Below are 22,992 nucleotides of genomic sequence, written 5' to 3'. Positions count from 1 at the left end.
TAGATCTCCCCAGCCTGATGGGCCCTGTGGCAGCCCCACACACCAGGCTGTCTCTGCGTCTCCCTCCAGAGTTGCCCTCCTGTCCGGAGCTGCCAGAGTCGCCCTCCTGTCCGGAGCTGCCAGAGTCGCCCTCCTGTCCGGAGCTGCCAGAGTCGCCCTCCTGTCCGGAGCTGCCAGAGTCGCCCTCCTGTCCGGAGCTGCCAGAGTCGCCCTCCTGTCCGGAGCTGCCAGAGTCGCTCTCCTGTCCACGTCCCGCACCAGAGCCGCCACCGCAGATAGATGCCCACCCAGACCCTCCCCTATAGGGTTAGGTTTTGCGGCCGGAGTCTGCACCTTTGGGGGGGTACTGTCATGCTATGTTTTTGTGTTCTATGTTTTCTATTTCTGTGTGTTTGGCCGGGTGTGGTTCTCAATCATAGGCAGTTGTCTATCGTTGTCTCTGATTGAGAACCATACTTAGGTAACCATTTCCCACCTGTGTCTTGTGGGTAGTTGTTTTCTGTTTTTGTGTCTACACCAGACAGAACTGTTTCGTGTTGTTACGTTTTGTTATTTTGTCTCAGTGTTCAGTTTTTTAAATAAATAATCATGAACACTTCCCACGCTGCGCTTTGGTCCACACCTTCTTCATACGACGACCGTTACACTGTGTAAGGGCTATTTGACCAAAAAGGAGAGGGGAGTGGTGCATCAGATGACTTGGCCTCCACAATCACCCGACGTCAACCCAAATGAGATGGTTTGGGATGAGTTGGACCACGGAGTGAAGGATGGTGAACGATCAGTCCTTGCATCCATACTGTAGCATTGTCTATTAATCTGAGAGTGGTTACATTTCTCCAGGCCCATCCCTCAGCTTTTTACCTAAACAGAGGCGGGGAAACTGTTTTGTTATTGTTTCATCTGTGGATTTTCCCTTTAAACAGCTGCATATTATCAAGATATCAAAGTGTCCCCAATAAAAATGTAGACACAAGTCCTATAGCAAATGCAGCATATGGCATTCATTTTTCACATGTAAATAGCACTTTTCGGTAGTGCTCTAAGCATACCATTCCATGAGCGCAGCATTTATTTTTCATCTCGAATCAATGAGCCCAATCAGTCCTCCATGACAACAAAATCATAAACAACAGAGTAGGACTGGCCAATAAGTTTTGGGGTCATGCTCAGGTAAAACAATTTGGCTAGTCTATAGTTCCATATTTCCAAGTTCTATTCTTGAAGATCAAGGGATATAACATTTATTGGAATGACTGGAATTCTGATAGACTTTGGTTTTTAATGTAAAGATATCATTTAATCGTATCATATGTAGTAGAAAATGCTAGGTGAGAAGAAGCCTATATAACCAACCCAACAAGTCAAATTTAACATCCATACATGGCCAGCTATGTAAACTTTAACATGGATTTATCCTGCAATAGATGTTGTTCAATTGGTAACATAGAGTTTTGTCTTCTTCTAATGCCTCTTAAGTGGAAAGTAATCTAAAAGTATCGGAATGTAATCAGATTACGTTACTGAGTTTGGGTAATCCAAAAGTTACGTGACTGATTACAATTTTGGACAGGTAACTGTAATGGATTACATTTAGAAATTAACCTACCCAACCCTGGTCCTACTTATCAGTACACAACCCACAGTAACAACCCACAGTAAGCGCTGCGAAACATCTACTTAATCAAATAAGCCACACATAGTAAATAAACCATTACATTTTTTGTTTACCATATTCAACACTCTCCCATTGACTTCCATACAATACCTCCTCGCTTGGTGAGAGGAAAAAAATGAAAAAACACCATTTGCTGGAGAAGACAGATTTTGGGCCCAGTTATCCTGATTGCTTCGCCTCTTCTGCTCTGGTGAGACTCACAAATGTCACTTAATTACTATAACTTCTTTCTTGGGCCAATCAGTGTAATTTTGTAAATGACCGATCTCTATGGCAAAACGCATCATTCACTCAAGTTTCATCAAAATCGTGCCAGTGCTGTCTGAGATATCGCATGTGACGTAAGAGCGAACGGACGAACGGACGAACGGACGGATTTAGACCGATCCACAGTCCCCTCCCCAATTTCATTCTGTGGGACAATAATAATGGGTTTCGTATGTGAAGTCTATATGCTACGGTACTTCCTGGAAAGACAGTACACTGTAACATGTTGTTTTCTTTGGGCATTGTAATTCATGAGAAAGCCTACTGTGAGGTTTCTATAAGTCCAATCAGTGCTCACCTCACCTATCTCCTATGTACTGTATATTTTGATGATTTTTTATTGAACTCTTGTTTTAAAACTTATACTGTGTGAAAAGGAAATAATAAACAATGAAGTCTATAGATAAGCAGTATTAATAATAATGGATAACAAGTACAAAGACAAGGTTTGGGTTGATGTTTCATCTCCAGCTGTGACATACTCAAGGTCCAAATCCTACACAGGTTTCTGCTCTCTCACACAGTCAGATGTATCATCAGAAGCACTGTGACAAGAGATGATGACTAATCATGACTCAGCTGAATTTCTTCTGAAAGGGTCATGATGCATGCTGGTTTATTATACTCATCTTGCCATCTATTGTCCTGTCTAGATCACTCTAATTAAAAAAAGCTTTACAAAAATCCACACTTCACTTTCCACCTAGGCCCCAGATTGTGTGTGTGTGTGTGTGTGTGTGTGTGTGTGTGTGTGTGTGTGTGTGTGTGTGTGTGTGTGTGTGTGTGTGTGTGTGTGTGTGTGTGTGTGTGTGTGTGTGTGTGTGTGTGTGTGTGTGTGTGCCATTACCTTTAATAGATGAGCGTTTGGGCAGTATAGTGACTGCTCCCACTGCCACGTCCTCCAACTGGTGTATTGGGCTGCTCTTCGCCCCCCAACTGTCCGACCCAATCCACAGGAAATGGCCCACCTGATTGGCTCTCTTGGTGGCATTGAGAAGTCCCCTGCAAGGGCAGCCATGTGGGAATGAGGAGAAAGCAAAGGGATACATGCAATCCAAAATCATGGGGAACCTATCAAGCAACCTATCAAGATGCATATCAGTATATTGCAGAAGTCGTGTACTATTTATATTTATATCAATGTATATTTAAGTTACACCATGAACCTATTTATATTCACTGTGTTTCAAATCCATTGATGTCAGTGGAGGCTGCTGAAGGGAGGACGGTTCATAATAATGGCTGGAATTGAGTCAATGGGAATTGGATCAAACATGTGGTTCTCATGTGGTTGATACCATTCCATTGACTCCATTCTGGGCATTACTATAGTTCGTTCTCCCCTCAGCAGCCTCCACTGATTGATGTATAGAAGTTATGAAAGGTCTTCAAGAGCCCTCTATCTCTCTCCATTTTTCTCCCCCTCATATTTTTTCCATTTCTCCCTCTTTCTTTTCTCTTACTATGGCCTGTCTATCCATCCTTCAGTTTATTTATTTAAAAAAAATATCATGTTTCCTCTCAGAGACATATCCCTTGAGGCATTGTAAACTGAACAATATCTCTGCTGCTTTGTTGTGATATTCCACATTCTCGGTTCCCCTCCCAGGCACCTTTCTGTTTGTGTTATTGGAGGCATGTTTGTGTTTCAGACACCCAGTGCGTTCATAAATGCATTTGGATGATGTGTACTGCTCTACGCACCGTACGTCTTCTTCACTGGCAAAGATGATGACTCCCCGGGAGTGGGGCGTTTCCAGCAGTTGTTGGATGGCTTCGTCATAATCCTCCAGCTTGGGGTTGTGGGGAATTTTCAAAGACTGAGCGATGCAGATCCCACCTTAAATTCAGAGGGAGAGATACACAGAAAGAAAGAGATAGATATACAGAGGGATACACAGAAATAAAAGAGAGATAGAGAGAGAGAGAGAGAGAGAGAGGGAGAGAGAGAAAGAGAGAGAGAGAAAGAGAGAGAGAGAGAGAGAGAGAGAGGGAGACAGAGAAAGAGAGCGAGAGAGGGGGTGAGAGGGGGAGACAGAGAGAGAGAGAGAGGGAGAGAGAGAGAGAGTGAGGGAGAGAAAGAGAGAGAGAGAGAGAGAGAGAGAGAGAGAGAGAGAGGGAGGGAGAGAAAGAGAGAGAGAGAGGAATTTATTGTGATATGTATTTTTGTCCATATCCCCCAGCTCTAATTCAAAACACACACTTAAAACCCTCAAGTCAAGGTTGTGTTAACCTTGACTCTTGGAAATCCGGTCCATATGGATATGGATGGCTTTCAAACAAGGTGATGCTGAAAGGAAGAGCCATATTGTTTTGTGTTTTCATCTTCGCTATAGGTATGTGAGATAGATAGATGACTAAAAAAGACAATCACTGTATACATACTCTACACTCCATGTACATTTGAGTCACATGCTGTGAGCTGAGTGGTTTACAGTAAGTGGAACATTACAGTATAGGAATTAGCAATTGAAAGGAAAACCCTGACAAATGAATAGTGTGATACATTTCTTAATCGAGGGCTGTGGGTGAATCCTAAGTCCAACAGAAGACCAATAGGAAACTGCATCATTCTTCTAGAAGGAAGACGTGGAAAGACTTTTCACACTTTGTGAACACAGATGTTTTCAAGTCGTACCCTCCCCATGGACTTTTTATTTAACATCATTATTAGACACAACACAATGGACAGTCAACCAAGCAGATGTGGAGACAGACCACACAAACAATGAGGATATTAATATTGACAATGAATCATGTTCAGACAGGTCAGTGCTAATGAGTTTGTGCAGGACGAAAGATACTGACTGATTGCTTCCCTGCGTCGCTAAATAGTTATTAGATATGTGGCGAGCCTCCCGTGACAGTCACCTCAGAGATATGGCCAAAACTTAGTTGGCAATTGTCCTTGGGGGAATATTGATTAAGGCAATCATTTAGCTTAATCCATGGTTGTCTGAATCTAAAATGAAGGGCCTGTAATAGGACCTAATTTGCTCCTGTCAAGCATTTAAGGTCATCTTTAAATATCGTCCCGTATCTCTGTGTTGAGCTGATGAAAACTCTGGTGCTGGAGGAGAGACTGCAGCCACCATTTTGTGAAGAGAGAAAAACAAACATTACGTTTGCCAGAGTTTGATAGATTTGTCATCCTCGGGTCACATTCAAGAGCTCATTATCGGAATATAAACATCAAATCGTATCTTTAACAAATAGCTTAATTGTATTCAAGCAGATGTGAGTGCACGGGCCGACCTAACCATCTAGCGTAAACAGACATTACACCTGAAGACACATGATAACTGGACCTACATGACAAGCTGCAGGCAGGTTTGGTCCTGAGTCGACACTCAGGCTTCTCTATCAAAACTAATTAAAATATCTCCTGCTCAAGCACTCCTAATACCAGATAACCTTTGCAACATTGGGTTGGTTTCCCTGAGTAGACCAAGAAATTGGAGGAATCAACTAATTGGCTGTCTGCTCAGGCTCATTACTTTGATATAAACAACTTTTAGCTGGCAGAGTAGAAAACAAAACTCCAGACCCTGTTTACTGGGCTACAGCTAAAGACAGCTCCATCCCGCTAAAGACAGTTCTCCCCCTCTCCTCCATCCCCCTTTCACCATCCCAAAAAGCAGCAGCCACATCTCTTCAAAGACAGCGAGGATGGCTCCTGTAATCCTCCTTAAGTGGACAGAACACAAAAGCTGAGCTCCTTTCTCTGGCGGCTGGTCTGTTAAATGCTTGAGGATTGGGCTCTCCTGTTAAAATGAAAAGTGTAGCCTGGTATTGTGTTGTATCTGTGGAGCTGCAGCAGCAGCCGGAGGGTCTCATAGGGACACCACTAAAGCTCCATTTCAGCACAGAGATTCCATATGATTCTTCAGGGCTCTGGGAGGGCTTATGACACTGCTACGAACAAGGTTTCCTTTTTGGGAAACTCTAATAATATACTAAGGCTAATTCTTAGAGAGGTATTAGCCAAACCTTTTAGCTCTGGGGGCTGTCTATGTGTCTGTCTGTCTGTCTGTCTGTCTGTCTGTCTGTCGGTCGGTCGGTCGGAGGGTATTATAGGTGATGAGGATTAATCCAACTAAAATGTATCTAGAATTTAGGGTGAAAGAGAAGTCTTATGAAAATCTGCTTGTCACTGTCACAGTGTGTGTGGTGTAGAGGGAAGCAGAGGCCATACCTTGTAGCAGGAAGCTGACAGAGACATGGGACCATGGCAGCCAGTCACTGATGAAGATAAGAAGCGGAGTGGTTTTGCATTCGGTTAGGGGAATCTGGAATCCTTGGGACATCCCTACCTTAAACTCTACTCTTAACCACTACCTTAACCTTAACCCTTACCCGTCCCAAACCCTGTGCTTAACCATTTTAAATGTTTAACTTCAATGGGGTAACGTCACAAGGATTCCAGATAGCACTAACCTTTAAGGGTGGCAGGTAGCTTAGCGGTTAGAGCGTTGGGCCAGTAACCGAAATGGTTGCAGGTTCAAATATCCGAGCAAACAAGGTGAAAATCTATTAATGTGCCCTTCAGCAAGGTCCTTAACCCTAACTTGCTCCAGGGGCGCCGGACTACTATGGCTGACCCTGTACAACAACACCTTACCATGGCTGACCCTGTACAACAACACCTTACCATGGCTGACCCTGTAAAACAACACCTATCGTACTACTATAGCTGACCCTGTAAAACAACACCTATCATACTACTATGGCTGACCCTGTAAAACAACACCTATCATACTACTATGGCTGACCCTGTAAAACAACACCTATCATACTACTATGGCTGACCCTGTAAAACAACACCTATCATACTACTATGGCTGACCCTGTAAAACAACACCTATCATACTACTATGGCTGACCCTGTAAAACAACACCTATCATACTACTATGGCTGACCCTGTAAAACAACACCTATCATACTACTATGGCTGACCCTGTAAAACAACACCTATTGTATTACTATGGCTGACCCTGTAAAACATCACCTATTGTACTACTATGGCTGACCCTGTACAACAACACCTTACTATGGCTGACCCTGTAAAACAACACCTTACCATGGCTGACCCTGTAAAACAACACCTATCGTAATACTATGGCTGACCCTGTAAAACAACACCTATTGTATTACTATGGCTGACCCTGTAAAACAACACCTATTGTACTACTATGGCTGACCCTGTAAAACAACACCTATCTTAATACTATGGCTGACCCTGTAAAACAACACCTATCTTAACACTATGGCTGACCCTGTAAAACAACACCTATCATACTACTATGGCTGACCCTGTAAAACAACACCTATCTTAACACTATGGCTGACCCTGTACAACAACACCTATCATACTACTATGACTGACCCTGTAAAACAACACCTATCGTAATACTATGGCTGACCCTGTAAAACAACACCTATTGTATTACTATGGCTGACCCTGTAAAACAACACCTATTGTACTACTATGGCTGACCCTGTACAACAACACCTATCGTACTACTATGGCTGACCCTGTAAAACAACACCTATCGTACTACTATGGCTGACCCTGTAAAACAACACCTATTGTACTACTATGGCTGACCCTGTAAAACAACACCTATTGTACTACTATGGCTGACCCTGTAAAACAACACCTATCGTACTACTATGGCTGACCCTGTACAACAACACCTATCATATTACTATGGCTGACCCTGTACAACAACACCTATTGTACTACTATGGCTGACCCTGTAAAACAACACCTATTGTACTACTATGGCTGACCCTGTAAAACATCACCTATTGTACTACTATGGCTGACCCTGTACAACAACACCTATCATATTACTATGGCTGACCCTGTACAACAACACCTTACCATGGCTGACCCTGTACAACAACACCTATTGTACTACTATGGCTGATCCTGTAAAACATCACCTATTGTACTACTATGGCTGACCCTGTAAAACAACACCTATCATACTACTATGGCTGACCCTGTACAACAACACCTTACTATGGCTGACCCTGTACAACAACACCTTACCATGGCTGACCCTGTAAAACAACACCTATCGTACTACTATGGCTGACCCTGTAAAACAACACCTATCTTACTACTATGGCTGACCCTGTAAAACAACACCTATCATACTACTATGGCTGACCCTGTAAAACAACACCTATCGTACTACTATGGCTGACCCTGTACAACAACACCTATCGTAATACTATGGCTGACCCTGTAAAACAACACCTATCATACTACTATGGCTGACCCTGTACAACAACACCTATCGTACTACTATGGCTGACCCTGTAAAACAACACCTTACCATGGCTGACCCTGCAAAACAACACCTATCATACTACTATGGCTGACCCTTTAAAACAACACCTATCATACTACTATGGCTGACCCTGTACAACAACACCTATTGTACTACTATGGCTGACCCTTTAAAACAACACCTATTGTACTACTATGGCTGACCCTGTACAACAACACCTATTGTACTACTATGGCTGACCCTGTAAAACAACACCTATCATACTACTATGGCTGAACCTGTACAACAACACCTATCATACTACTATGGCTGACCCTGCAAAACAACACCTATCATATTACTATGGCTGACCATGCAAAACAACACCTATCATACTACTATGGCTGACCCTGTACAACAACACCTATCATACTACTATGGCTGACCCTGTACAACAACACCTATCGTACTACAATGGCTGACCCTGCAAAACAACACCTATCATATTACTATGGCTGAGCCTGTAAAACAACACCTATCATACTACTATGGCTGATCCTGTACAACAACTCCTATCATACTACTATGGCTGAGCCTGTACAACAACACCTATTGTACTACTATGGCTGAGCCTGTACAACAACACATATTGTACTACTATGGCTGACCCTGGAAAACAACACCTATCATACTACTATGGCTGACCCTGCAAAACAACACCTATCATATTACTATGGCTGACCCTGTAAAACAACACCTATCGTACTACTATGGCTGACCCTGTAAAACAACACCTATCATACTACTATGGCTGACCCTGCAAAACAACACCTATCATATTACTATGGCTGACCCTGGAAAACAACACCTATCGTACTACTATGGCTGACCCTGTAAAACAACACCTATCGTACTACTATGGCTGACCCTGTAAAACAACACCTATTGTACTACTATGGCTGACCCTGTGAAACAACACCTATCGTACTACTATGGCTGACCCTGTAAAACAACACCTATCGTACTACTATGGCTGAGCCTGTAAAACAACACCTATCGTACTACTATGGCTGACCCTGTAAAACAACACCTATCGTACTACTATGGCTGACCCTGTAAAACAACACCTATCGTACTACTATGGCTGACCCTGTAAAACAACACCTATCGTACTACTATGGCTGAGCCTGTAAAACAACACCTATCGTACTACTATGGCTGACCCTGTACAACAACACCTTACTATGGCTGACCCTGTACAACAACACCTTACCATGGCTGACCCTGTAAAACAACACCTATCGTACTACTATGGCTGACCCTGTAAAACAACACCTATCGTACTACAATGGCTGACCCTGCAAAACAACACCTATCATATTACTATGGCTGAGCCTGTAAAACAACACCTATCATACTACTATGGCTGATCCTGTACAACAACACCTATCATATTACTATGGCTGAGCCTGTAAAACAACACCTATCATACTACTATGGCTGATCCTGTACAACAACTCCTATCATACTACTATGGCTGAGCCTGTACAACAACACCTATTGTACTACTATGGCTGAGCCTGTACAACAACACATATTGTACTACTATGGCTGACCCTGGAAAACAACACCTATCATACTACTATGGCTGACCCTGCAAAACAACACCTATCATATTACTATGGCTGACCCTGTAAAACAACACCTATCGTACTACTATGGCTGACCCTGTAAAACAACACCTATCATACTACTATGGCTGACCCTGCAAAACAACACCTATCATATTACTATGGCTGACCCTGGAAAACAACACCTATCGTACTACTATGGCTGACCCTGTAAAACAACACCTATCGTACTACTATGGCTGACCCTGTAAAACAACACCTATTGTACTACTATGGCTGACCCTGTGAAACAACACCTATCGTACTACTATGGCTGACCCTGTAAAACAACACCTATCGTACTACTATGGCTGAGCCTGTAAAACAACACCTATCGTACTACTATGGCTGACCCTGTAAAACAACACCTATCGTACTACTATGGCTGACCCTGTAAAACAACACCTATCGTACTACTATGGCTGACCCTGTAAAACAACACCTATCGTACTACTATGGCTGAGCCTGTAAAACAACACCTATCGTACTACTATGGCTGACCCTGTACAACAACACCTTACTATGGCTGACCCTGTACAACAACACCTTACCATGGCTGACCCTGTAAAACAACACCTATCGTAATACTATGGCTGACCCTGTAAAACAACACCTATTGTACTACTATGGCTGACCCTGTAAAACAACACCTATCGTAATACTATGGCTGACCCTGTAAAACAACACCTATCGTACTACTATGGCTGACCCTGTAAAACAACACCTATCGTACTACTATGGCTGACCCTGTACAACAACACCTATCATATTACTATGGCTGACCCTGTACAACAACACCTATTGTACTACTATGGCTGACCCTGTAAAACAACACCTATTGTACTACTATGGCTGACCCTGTAAAACATCACCTATTGTACTACTATGGCTGACCCTGTACAACAACACCTATCATATTACTATGGCTGACCCTGTACAACAACACCTTACCATGGCTGACCCTGTACAACAACACCTTACCATGGCTGACCCTGTAAAACAACACCTATTGTACTACTATGGCTGATCCTGTAAAACATCACCTATTGTACTACTATGGCTGACCCTGTAAAACAACACCTATCATACTACTATGGCTGACCCTGTACAACAACACCTTACTATGGCTGACCCTGTACAACAACACCTTACCATGGCTGACCCTGTAAAACAACACCTATCGTACTACTATGGCTGACCCTGTAAAACAACACCTATCTTACTACTATGGCTGACCCTGTAAAACAACACCTATCATACTACTATGGCTGACCCTGTAAAACAACACCTATCGTACTACTATGGCTGACCCTGTACAACAACACCTATCATACTACTATGGCTGACCCTGTACAACAACACCTATCGTACTACTATGGCTGACCCTGTAAAACAACACCTTACCATGGCTGACCCTGCAAAACAACACCTATCATACTACTATGGCTGACCCTTTAAAACAACACCTATTGTACTACTATGGCTGACCCTGTAAAACAACACCTATTGTACTACTATGGCTGACCCTGTAAAACAACACCTATCATACTACTATGGCTGAACCTGTACAACAACACCTATCATACTACTATGGCTGACCCTGCAAAACAACACCTATCATATTACTATGGCTGACCATGCAAAACAACACCTATCATACTACTATGGCTGACCCTGTACAACAACACCTATCATACTACTATGGCTGACCCTGTACAACAACACCTATCGTACTACAATGGCTGACCCTGCAAAACAACACCTATCATATTACTATGGCTGAGCCTGTAAAACAACACCTATCATACTACTATGGCTGATCCTGTACAACAACACCTATCATATTACTATGGCTGAGCCTGTAAAACAACACCTATCATACTACTATGGCTGATCCTGTACAACAACTCCTATCATACTACTATGGCTGAGCCTGTACAACAACACCTATTGTACTACTATGGCTGAGCCTGTACAACAACACATATTGTACTACTATGGCTGACCCTGGAAAACAACACCTATCATACTACTATGGCTGACCCTGCAAAACAACACCTATCATATTACTATGGCTGACCCTGTAAAACAACACCTATCGTACTACTATGGCTGACCCTGTAAAACAACACCTATCATACTACTATGGCTGACCCTGCAAAACAACACCTATCATATTACTATGGCTGACCCTGGAAAACAACACCTATCGTACTACTATGGCTGACCCTGTAAAACAACACCTATCGTACTACTATGGCTGACCCTGTAAAACAACACCTATTGTACTACTATGGCTGACCCTGTGAAACAACACCTATCGTACTACTATGGCTGACCCTGTAAAACAACACCTATCGTACTACTATGGCTGAGCCTGTAAAACAACACCTATCGTACTACTATGGCTGACCCTGTAAAACAACACCTATCGTACTACTATGGCTGACCCTGTAAAACAACACCTATCGTACTACTATGGCTGACCCTGTAAAACAACACCTATCGTACTACTATGGCTGAGCCTGTAAAACAACACCTATCGTACTACTATGGCTGACCCTGTACAACAACACCTTACTATGGCTGACCCTGTACAACAACACCTTACCATGGCTGACCCTGTAAAACAACACCTATCGTACTACTATGGCTGACCCTGTAAAACAACACCTATCGTACTACAATGGCTGACCCTGCAAAACAACACCTATCATATTACTATGGCTGAGCCTGTAAAACAACACCTATCATACTACTATGGCTGATCCTGTACAACAACACCTATCATATTACTATGGCTGAGCCTGTAAAACAACACCTATCATACTACTATGGCTGATCCTGTACAACAACTCCTATCATACTACTATGGCTGAGCCTGTACAACAACACCTATTGTACTACTATGGCTGAGCCTGTACAACAACACATATTGTACTACTATGGCTGACCCTGGAAAACAACACCTATCATACTACTATGGCTGACCCTGCAAAACAACACCTATCATATTACTATGGCTGACCCTGTAAAACAACACCTATCGTACTACTATGGCTGACCCTGTAAAACAACACCTATCATACTACTATGGCTGACCCTGCAAAACAACACCTATCATATTACTATGGCTGACCCTGGAAAACAACACCTATCGTACTACTATGGCTGACCCTGTAAAACAACACCTATCGTACTACTATGGCTGACCCTGTAAAACAACACCTATTGTACTACTATGGCTGACCCTGTGAAACAACACCTATCGTACTACTATGGCTGACCCTGTAAAACAACACCTATCGTACTACTATGGCTGAGCCTGTAAAACAACACCTATCGTACTACTATGGCTGACCCTGTAAAACAACACCTATCGTACTACTATGGCTGACCCTGTAAAACAACACCTATCGTACTACTATGGCTGACCCTGTAAAACAACACCTATCGTACTACTATGGCTGAGCCTGTAAAACAACACCTATCGTACTACTATGGCTGACCCTGTACAACAACACCTTACTATGGCTGACCCTGTACAACAACACCTTACCATGGCTGACCCTGTAAAACAACACCTATCGTACTACTATGGCTGACCCTGTAAAACAACACCTATCGTACTACTATGGCTGACCCTGTAAAACAACACCTATCATACTACTATGGCTGAGCCTGTAAAACAACACCTATCATACTACTATGGCTGACCCTGTAAAACAACACCTTACCATGGCTGACCCTGCAAAACAACACCTGTCGTACTACCATGTCTGACCCTGTAAAACAACACCTATCGTACTACCATGTCTGACCCTGTAAAACAACACATTTTACTGCACCTATCCGGTGTACTGTACATGACAATCATTTATTTTTATTTTTTTTTCCCCCAGTTGGAATATTCTGTGAGGACTAGCCTGCCTGAAGGCTGCAGACTAGCTATGTGCTGTGAAACTGAGGCTAAATTATTGAATGACTGCAGAATTCCTCGTCACTCAGTCAAGATGAGAACACCAGGCAGGCAGAGACATCAGAGCCTGGAGTCTAGTGCTGTGGGTTTGAGTGTCTTCACCTGCCACTGGCAGAGTGTCTGTTCTCTGGGCATGAAAGAAAGAGCTCTCTATTTACACAGGCAGCCAAAGAGCAGTCCACTGGCAGCCAAAGAGCAGTCCACTGTCTCCGTTAGAAAAAAAATGATAACTCTGAGAGATAAATGCAAAGGGGTATCATAGAGGGGCGTGTTTTACTCCTCACACTGCTCTGTGTGGAGTATTCAAATCTTATACATAGGCAATTCTAACATGGAACCTCAAACATAGTTTTAATGCAACAGTCTAAAAGTATTGGGTAAGAATGTGGTTTTCGTGGAATTAACATCCTGGGATGTGCACAATATTTCATTTGTAGCTTCAGACCTACTGCTCGGTATCTACATTAAACACTCTCCCCCCTCCAACTCAGTGCTCCACATGTCCCAGCTTGATTAATATATCACAGATAAAATAATGATGATTTAATTCATCAGGCTCCTGCTAGCCCTAGGCTGATGGTCCTAGGCTGATGAGTCTAAGTGCCACGGGCCGTGTGCTACATTAACAGCGTCCATTATTCATCCCCATATCCCGGAGATTCCCAAAATGCACTCCAGGATGTGACGGTGGCGTTTCAGAAATCAGTGGTCCCTGATGGGTTCAACCCCTCTTACCCATTCCTCTGTCCCCCCACTACCCCGCAAAACCCCAATCGTACCATCACTCCACCCCCGAGGGGAATCCATAATGCTCCAATTATATTTATCACCTCTGGAGCAGAGGCAGAACGACGACAGGCTCCCTCCACTGACACTTTCCTCCCCATGCAGCTCAAGTGGGAGCCCACAGAAATATAATTCCATTGCTATTCTGTGCACATGAACCCCTTCCTCCCTTATCCCATGTTCCATTCCACTGTCACGTTGTCTCTAGAAGAGAGCGGGGACGGCTGCTGGAGCACACTTTTCCACTTTAGAATGCTCATATTCTGAGAACACATCAAGCTATTGGTCAAATATTAGGGCAGTCACTCCATATGTATGAAGTCAAAATAAAATAAAATTCTCTTGCATTTTTCCGCTTCAGTCGCTCGGCTAAATATTTGGAGTGCCTTTGACAGGTTTTTCATTGTTCAAACTAATGATATGAAAACCCGGCTGTGGCAGCATACAGCAATTAATTTAAGAGTGATGTTTGTGGGAGAATCTAATCCTCAAACGCGCTGCATGAGTTTGTTTATCAAAGAGAAAAAACAAACTCCATTACACTGGACCCAATCTAGATGTACACACCAAGAAAAATACAAACAAGATTCATCTTCCCATGCTGCAATTCTAAAGCAAAGACAACTCATTCTAATTCAACTGCAAGGGTGGAATACTACCAAAACAAGGGAGAAAGAGGAGAGTGGAAAACAGAGTAGATCGATATGAGCTGACCAACACTCTGCTCGGGGTAATGGGCAGCCATATTGCATTAGTCTGGGAGAAGCTTCTCCTTGAAGTGGTGAAGCGAGAATGTTACTAATGCATCTGCCATGTCACTTCCAGAAACATCTGAAGGCCCTACAGATCAAATCAAACAACAAACTGTGGCTGTATCTGGGACTGCACGTTTCTCTTTCAATGTTATTGGAGAGATTTCTACTGCACCACTGCTTCAGTGCAAATACAGTATGATGCCTATTCATTTCAATCCAATGCAGCATCTCGTACTGCAAATGACACATTCTCTCATGTTATGAATATCGAGAGTTATCATTCTGAAATCAAAGCTTTTATCAAAAGCACAATGCCTAGAGTGTGCAGGGCTTTCATTGAGGGAAATGATTCCTATTTGATTTGTATGGGGATACAGAAGGGCATTCCCTGACTGCAGCTCTATTGTAATGGATGAGTCAACCAGAACAGCAAGATACATTTCTAACTCCCTCGTCTGTGATGTTTTTACAGTCACAACAATATTATCAATGCAGCGTTTTGCCCAGACAAAAACACCAGTGAAGGAAGTACAACAGACAGAAAACCATCTGGTCATTGCAGACCCACCATGTGCAGACCTACCATGTGCAGACCTACCATGTGCAGACCTACCATGTGCAGACCCACCATGTGCAGACCCACCATGTGCAGACCTACCATGTGTAGACCTACCATGTGAAGACCTAACAAGTGCAGACCTACCATCTGCAGACCTACCATGTGCAGACCTACCATGTGCAGACGCACCATGTGCAGACCTACCATGTGGAGACCTACCATGTGCAGACCTACCATCTGCAGACCTACCATGTGCAGACCTACCATCTGCAGACCTACCATGTGAAGACCTACCATGTGCAGACCTACCATGTGCAGACCTACCATGTGCAGACCCACCATCTGCAGACCCACCATGTGCAGACCCACCATCTGCAGACCCACCATGTGCAGACCCACCATGTGCAGACCCACCATGTGGAGACCTACCATGTGCAGACCCACCATGTGCAGACCCACCATGTGCAGACCCACCATGTGCAGACCTACCATGTGGAGACCTACCATGTGAAGACCTACCATGTGCAGACCTACCATGTGCAGACCCACCATCTGCAAACCCACCATGTGCAGACCCACCATGTGCAGACCCACCATGTGCAGACCCACCATCTGCAGACCCACCATGTGCAGACCCACCATGTGCAGACCCACCATGTGCAGACCCACCATCTGCAGACCCACCATGTGCAGACCCACCATCTGCAGACCCACCATCTGCAGACCTACCATGTGCAGACCCACCATGTGAAGACCCACCATCTGCAGACCCACCATGTGCAGACCCACCATGTGCAGACCCACCATCTGCAGACCCACCATGTGCAGACCCACCATGTGCAGACCCACCATCTGCAGACCCACCATGTGCAGACCCACCATGCGCAGACCCACCATGTGGAGACCTACCATGTGGAGACCTACCATGTGCAGACCTACCAAGTGCAGACCTACCATGTGCAGACGCACCATGTGCAGACCTACCATGTGCAGACCCACCATGTGCAGACCCACCATCTGCAGACCTACCAAGTGCAGACCTACCATGTGGAGACCTACCAAGTGCAGACCTACCATGTGCAGACCCACCATGTGCAGACCCACCATGTGCAGACCTACCATGTGCAGACCCACCATGTGCAGACCCACCATGTGCAGACCTACCATGTGCAGACCTACCATGTGCAGACCCACCATGTGCAGACCCACCATGTGCAGACCTACCATGTGCAGACCTACCATGTGCAGACCTACCATGTGCAGACCCACCATGTGCAGACCCACCATCTGCAGACCTACCATGTGCAGACCTACCATGTGGAGACCTACCAAGTGCAGACCTACCATGTGCAGACCCACCATGTGCAGACCCACCATGTGCAGACCTACCATGTGCAGACCCACCATGTGCAGACCCACCATGTGCAGACCCACCATGTGCAGACCCACCATGTGCAGACCTACCATGTGCAGACCCACCATGTGCAGACCTACCATGTGCAGACCCACCATGTGCACACCTACCATATGCAGACCCACCATGTGCAGACCCACCATGTGCAGACCTACCATGTGCAGACCTACCATGTGCAGACCTACCATGTGCGTTGGAGTATGTAACACACTGAAATAAAATCCCCTCCAAAGTAACCCACTAAATCATCAGGACTTTTCTTCCCAATACCCTCTTAGTGTTCTGCTGAGACTCATCCTGCAGCTGTTCTCTCCAGCGCCACAACAGCCTCTTTAAGTTTTAATGAGTGATCACACTGCACATGAACAAATTACATTTTCATGTCCTCCAGACTTCTTATCTTCGCCCAAGGGATATCAGAGACGGAAAAGGAAGTGAGACATCCCACTCCCTCATTTTTCTGTTTCAATGGAAGTGAATGAACTAAGTAGACCAGACCAAGCTCTGTCTATGGGAGAGCCACTCCCTAAAGTAGACAGGAAGTTGCCAATTTTTTAAAATGGTGACGGACTGAATGAAACGGCCTGAATGAACTAATGTATCTTAATTTATCCACCATCTTTAAGGATATCATTAGCTCTCGCCCTTTCCTCTACACTAGCATCACTCCTCAGTACCGATGCTCAGGATTGGTTGACAGGGGTCTAGCTACTAGCTGCAGATTACAGGAAAATAGTTGGGATCTGTAAAGGTTAAGGCAGAGATCTGTATATAATGACGAGATGCTGGGCAAAAACTGGTTGAATAAACCTTGTTGCCATGTAATTTCAACCCCAAAAAATGATGTGATCACTTTGACAACTCAACCAAATGTAAATCAAAACTAGATGTTGAAACTACGTCTGTGCCCAATGAATGGCTCATGTGTCCTTCTTAACCACGGGAGTCGTTGTCCCAAAGCCAGAAAGGCTTTGGGATTATTTTTACAGATTTTTGCGGAAGATAACCCTTCCTGCTTCGCCTCTTCCTCTCTCGTCAAGGTGAGAATCAGGAAGTAACCTTGGTTCCCTAGGTACAGTGGTATTGTCGGGGGAGGAGTTGTATGAATGCTGAAGCGTAGATCACGGAATGTAATTTCCTGGTCCAGATGATGAAGTAGGTAATCCTTTCTTAAAGCAGCGCCTCTGTTGCTGGGATAGAAATGGAATTGAGAGTTCTCCCACACAACAGATATTGCCAGCACCCACAGAACAAACTCTTATATTCTTAGATCATATTTTACTCAGGGTCACTCACAGAGCTGAAAGTCACTCACAGTACTAGAAGTCACTATGATAATTGTTGTCAATACATTAATACTTCTTAAATTATGACAAAAAATAATTGTCTGTGTGGTCTCAACATGGAATTTACAGCAATTTGTTGGTCCACAGTGAGCCCCAGATGGACAAAACAGCCCCTCCCTCCCTCCCGTCAGTGTCCTCCCTCCCGTCAGTGTCCTCCCTCCCTCCCGTCAGTGTCCTCCCTCCCTCCCGTCAGTGTGCTACCTGTCTTAAATTGGCAGTGTAATTATAACCTGCTATAAATTGGAGGAGGGCATTCTCACCTGTGATCATTCCCTGTCTGTATGGAACCATGGGTGAAAAATGCTTCAAGAGGAACAACACGTCTACAACGCTTTGACGTATACAGCGCTTCGAGAAATAACTCCAAAACTTACTCTAACCATCTAATTCATCTAATCTAAGTATCATAATCACTACTACTTCCATTACTTACCAGCCTCTTTGGAGATCTGTTGGAAGGCCTCCACGCCCTTCTCTCCATAGCTGCCCTCAGAGGCAACGGTGGAGACGTAGGTCCAGTCCAGGGCTCTGATGATGTCCACCATTGCCTGGGCCTGAAATGAGTCCGGGGGAACCACCCGAGAGAAGAAGTCATAGCGCCGGTCATCACTCAGCTCTGGGGCCGTGGAGGCATAGCTGATCTGAGGGATCTGATTGGAGGAGAGTGAAGTGATGAGAAGAGATTTTACTCCTCTTATGCTCAACAGGGTGCAACAACAGTATACAACTTTCAGCCCTATTCACTGTAGTTCTGTCTTCAATGTTCTGAGTGTTCTACCTAACTGAATGTGTTTTACCTAACTGAATGTGTTCTGCCTAACTGAATACTCCATGCTGAATATGCTTAATGTTGATGGTGGATGACACGAGTTTCAACCAGACAGAGAACAAAAAAATCTTTGAGACCTAATGAGACCTAGTAAAAAGCACTGTATAAAAGCAATATCATCATTACTAGTATTATTAAGCAGTGTATCATCACTTGAGATGTTCCCGGTCCCCTATAATTATCACAGACAGCTTGGCTCTCAAATAAGTATTGCTGTTTACCCCATCAAATGCTATTGGTGATATGTAAATTAAATATGATTTTTATAAGACACTGGTATCACCTCACCTCTCCTCACCCCTCACATCCCTCCTCACCTCTCCTCACCCCTCGAATCCCTCATCACCTCTCCTCTCTCCTCCTCACCCCTCCTTACCTCTCCTCACCCCTCGAATCCCTCATCACCTCTCCTCTCTCCTCCTCACCCCCCCTCACCCCTCACATCCCTCCTCTGTCCTCCTCACCCCTCCTCACCTCTCCTCACCCCTCACATCCCTCCTAACCTCGCGCATCCCTCCTCCCTTCTCCTCACCCCTCGAATTTCTCATCACCTCTCCTCTCCTCACCACTCCTCACCTCTCCTCACCCCTCACATCCCTCATCACCTCTCCTCTCTTCTCCTCACCCCTCCTCACCCCTCACAAACCCTCCTAACCTCTCACCTCTCCTCACCCCTCAAATCCCTCATCACCTCTCCTCTCTTCTCCTCACCCCTCCTCACCGCTCCTCACCCCTCACATCCCTCCTAACCTCTCACCTCTCCTCACCCCTAAAATCCCTCATCACCTCTCCTCTCCCATCCTCACCTCTCCTCACCCCTCACATCCCTTCAAACCCTTACTCACCTCTCGCATCCCTCCACACCCCTCCTCTCCCTTCCTCACCCCTCCTCACCTCAGCTCTCCCCTCCCCTCCTCTCCTCACCCCTCCTCTCCCTTCCTCACCCCTCCTCACCTAGGCTCTCCCCTCCTCTCCTCACCCCTCCTCTCCCTTCCTCACCCCTCCTCACCTAGGCTCTCCCCTCCTCTCCTCACCCCTCCTCTCCCTTCCTCACCCCTCCTCACCTGTCCCCGGTGCAATCACAGAGATGTTATGAGTGTTCAGGTACAGACCAGCTACCTTGAATAACTCAGGTGGGCTGGGTGCATCACATTGATATTGTTGGATATGGTTGAGATACCCCATCACACCATCTTATCTAAGCTGCTGTTTGAATGCAATCCATTCCTATTAGGCTGATCAGAAGCAGCTGGACACTGGGGAAACAGGGGAATGAGGACACAGAAGTCCACTGATGGAATTCCACAACCCTGGCTAACAGCACTGAGTATGAGTTATGACTTTGACCTACTACTGCACAAAGCAGACACATAGAGGATGGGAACAGGAGGTCATGTTCAAAGCAACTTAATACATGTTGAACGGCCAAACGTATATGCGAGTACAACATCCGTTCTGGTTGTAATACAATTACACAAATTCAGGGGAGGGAATATTGTCAGATGCTAAATTACTTCAGTGAGTTAGAATTTAGTGTTCTGGTTCAAAAGTGGGCAGCAGTCAGGTAATCTAGCATTTAAGAGCGTTGGGCCAGTAACCTAAAGGTCACTGGTTTGGATCCACGAGCCTACTAGGTAAAACATATATTGAAAGTACCCTTGAGCAAGGCACTTAACTCTAATTGCTCCTGTAAGTTGCTCTGGATAAGAGCATCTGCTAAATTACTTTTAAAAAAAACCGATGATACAATGTAATAAAAGGATGAGAAAGAGAATGCCAGGATTTGTATTTTAACACACTGTCTCTCTCTTTCACTCTCTTTATCTCTCTCTTTATTTCGGTCTCTCTCTTTCTCTCTCTATCTCTGTCTCTCTATCGCTGTCTCTCTATCTCTCTATCGCTGCCTCTCTCTTTCTGTATCTCTGTCTCCGTCTCTCTGTCTCTCTGTCGCCGTCTCTCTGTCTCCGTCTCTCTCTGTCTCCGTCTCTCTGTCTCTCTCTTTCTGTATCTCTGTCTCCGTCTCTCTGTCTCCGTCTCTCTGTCTCCGTCTCTCTGTCTCCATCTCTCTGTCTCCGTCTCTCTTTCTCTCTGTCTCTGCTCTGTCTCTCTATCGCTGTCTCTCTATCTCTCTATCGCTGCCTCTCTCGCTGCCTCTCTCTTTCTGTCTCTCTGTCTCCGTCTCTCTGTCTCTCTGTCTCCGTCTCTCTCTGTCTCCGTCTCTCTGTCTCCATCTCTCTGTCTCCGTCTCTCTGTCTCTCTCTTTCTGTATCTCTGTCTCCATCTCTCTGTCTCCGTCTCTCTGTCTCTCTCTTTCTGTATCTCTGTCTCCATCTCTCTGTCTCTCACTTTCTGTATCTCTGTCTCCGTCTCTCTGTCTCTCTCTTTCTGTATCTCTGTCTCCGTCTCTCTGTCTCCGTCTCTCTGTCTCCAACTCTCTGTCTCCGTCTCTCTATCTCTCTCTTTCTGTATCTCTGTCTCCGTCTCTCTGTCACTCTCTTTCTGTATCTCTGTCTCCGTCTCTCTGTCTCTCTCTTTCTGTATCAATTCAATTCAATTCAATTCAAGGGGCTTTATTGGCATGGGAAACATGTGTTAACATTGCCAAAGCAAGTAAGGTATATAATATATAAAGTGAAATAAACAATAAAAATTAACAGTCGACATCAAACACACAGAAGTTTCAAAACAATAAAGACATTACAAATGTCGTATTATATATATATACAGTGTTTTTACAACGTGCAAATGGTTAAATGACACAAGATAAAATAAATAAGCATAGATATGGGTTGTATTTACAATGTTGCGTGTTCTTCACTGGTTGCCCTTTTCTCGTGGCAACAGGTCACAAATCTTGCTGCTCTGATGGCACACTGTGGAATTTCACCCAGTAGATATGGGAGTTTTTCAAAATTGGATTTGTTTTCGAATTCTTTGTGGATCTGTGTAATCTGAGGGAAATATGTCTCTCTAATATGGTCATACATTGGGCAGGAGGTTAGGAAGTGCAGCTCAGTTTCCACCTCATTTTGTGGGCAGTGAGCACATAGCCTGTCTTCTCTTGAGAGCCATGTCTGCCTACGGCGGCCTTTCTCAATAGCAAGGCTATGCTCGCTGAGTCTGTACATAGTCAAAGCTTTCCTTAATTTTGGGTCAGTCACAGTGGTCAGGTATTCTGCCGCTGTGTACTCTCTGTGTAGGGCCAAATAGCATTCTAGTTTGCTCTGTTTTTTTGTTAATTCTTTCCAATGTGTCAAGTAATTATCTTTTTGTTTTCTCATGATTTGGTTGGGTCTAATTGTGCTGCTGTCATGGGGCTCTGTAGGGTGTGTTTGTGAACAGAGCCCCAGGACCAGCTTGCTTAGGGGACTCTTCTCCAGGTTCATCTCTCTGTAGGTGATGGCTTTGTTGTGGAAGGTTTGGGAAT

The 22,992-nt window shown here is 44.6% G+C and overlaps 1 protein-coding gene across 2 annotated transcripts in view; it reads right to left on the bottom strand.

Annotated features, from left to right (window-relative positions):
* The window catches only part of LOC135527900 (metabotropic glutamate receptor 7-like), a 142,446-nt gene that overhangs the window by 62,527 nt on the left and 56,927 nt on the right, over positions 1–22,992 (bottom strand). For both annotated transcript variants that reach the window (XM_064956542.1, XM_064956541.1), the window contains exons 2-4: positions 19,170–19,386; positions 3,650–3,785; positions 2,793–2,947 (exon numbers count right to left, since the gene is read on the bottom strand). In XM_064956542.1, the coding sequence (XP_064812614.1) occupies positions 2,793–2,947; positions 3,650–3,785; positions 19,170–19,281 (403 nt within the window). In that variant the 5' untranslated portion in view covers positions 19,282–19,386. The remainder of the gene's footprint in view (positions 1–2,792; positions 2,948–3,649; positions 3,786–19,169; positions 19,387–22,992) is intronic.

Source organism: Oncorhynchus masou, chromosome 33, assembly GCF_036934945.1.
Source record: "Oncorhynchus masou masou isolate Uvic2021 chromosome 33, UVic_Omas_1.1, whole genome shotgun sequence".
Classification (NCBI taxonomy): domain Eukaryota; kingdom Metazoa; phylum Chordata; class Actinopteri; order Salmoniformes; family Salmonidae; genus Oncorhynchus; species Oncorhynchus masou.
Note: the sequence above shows the minus strand (reverse complement) of the source record. Positions and strands in the feature narration are given on the sequence as shown.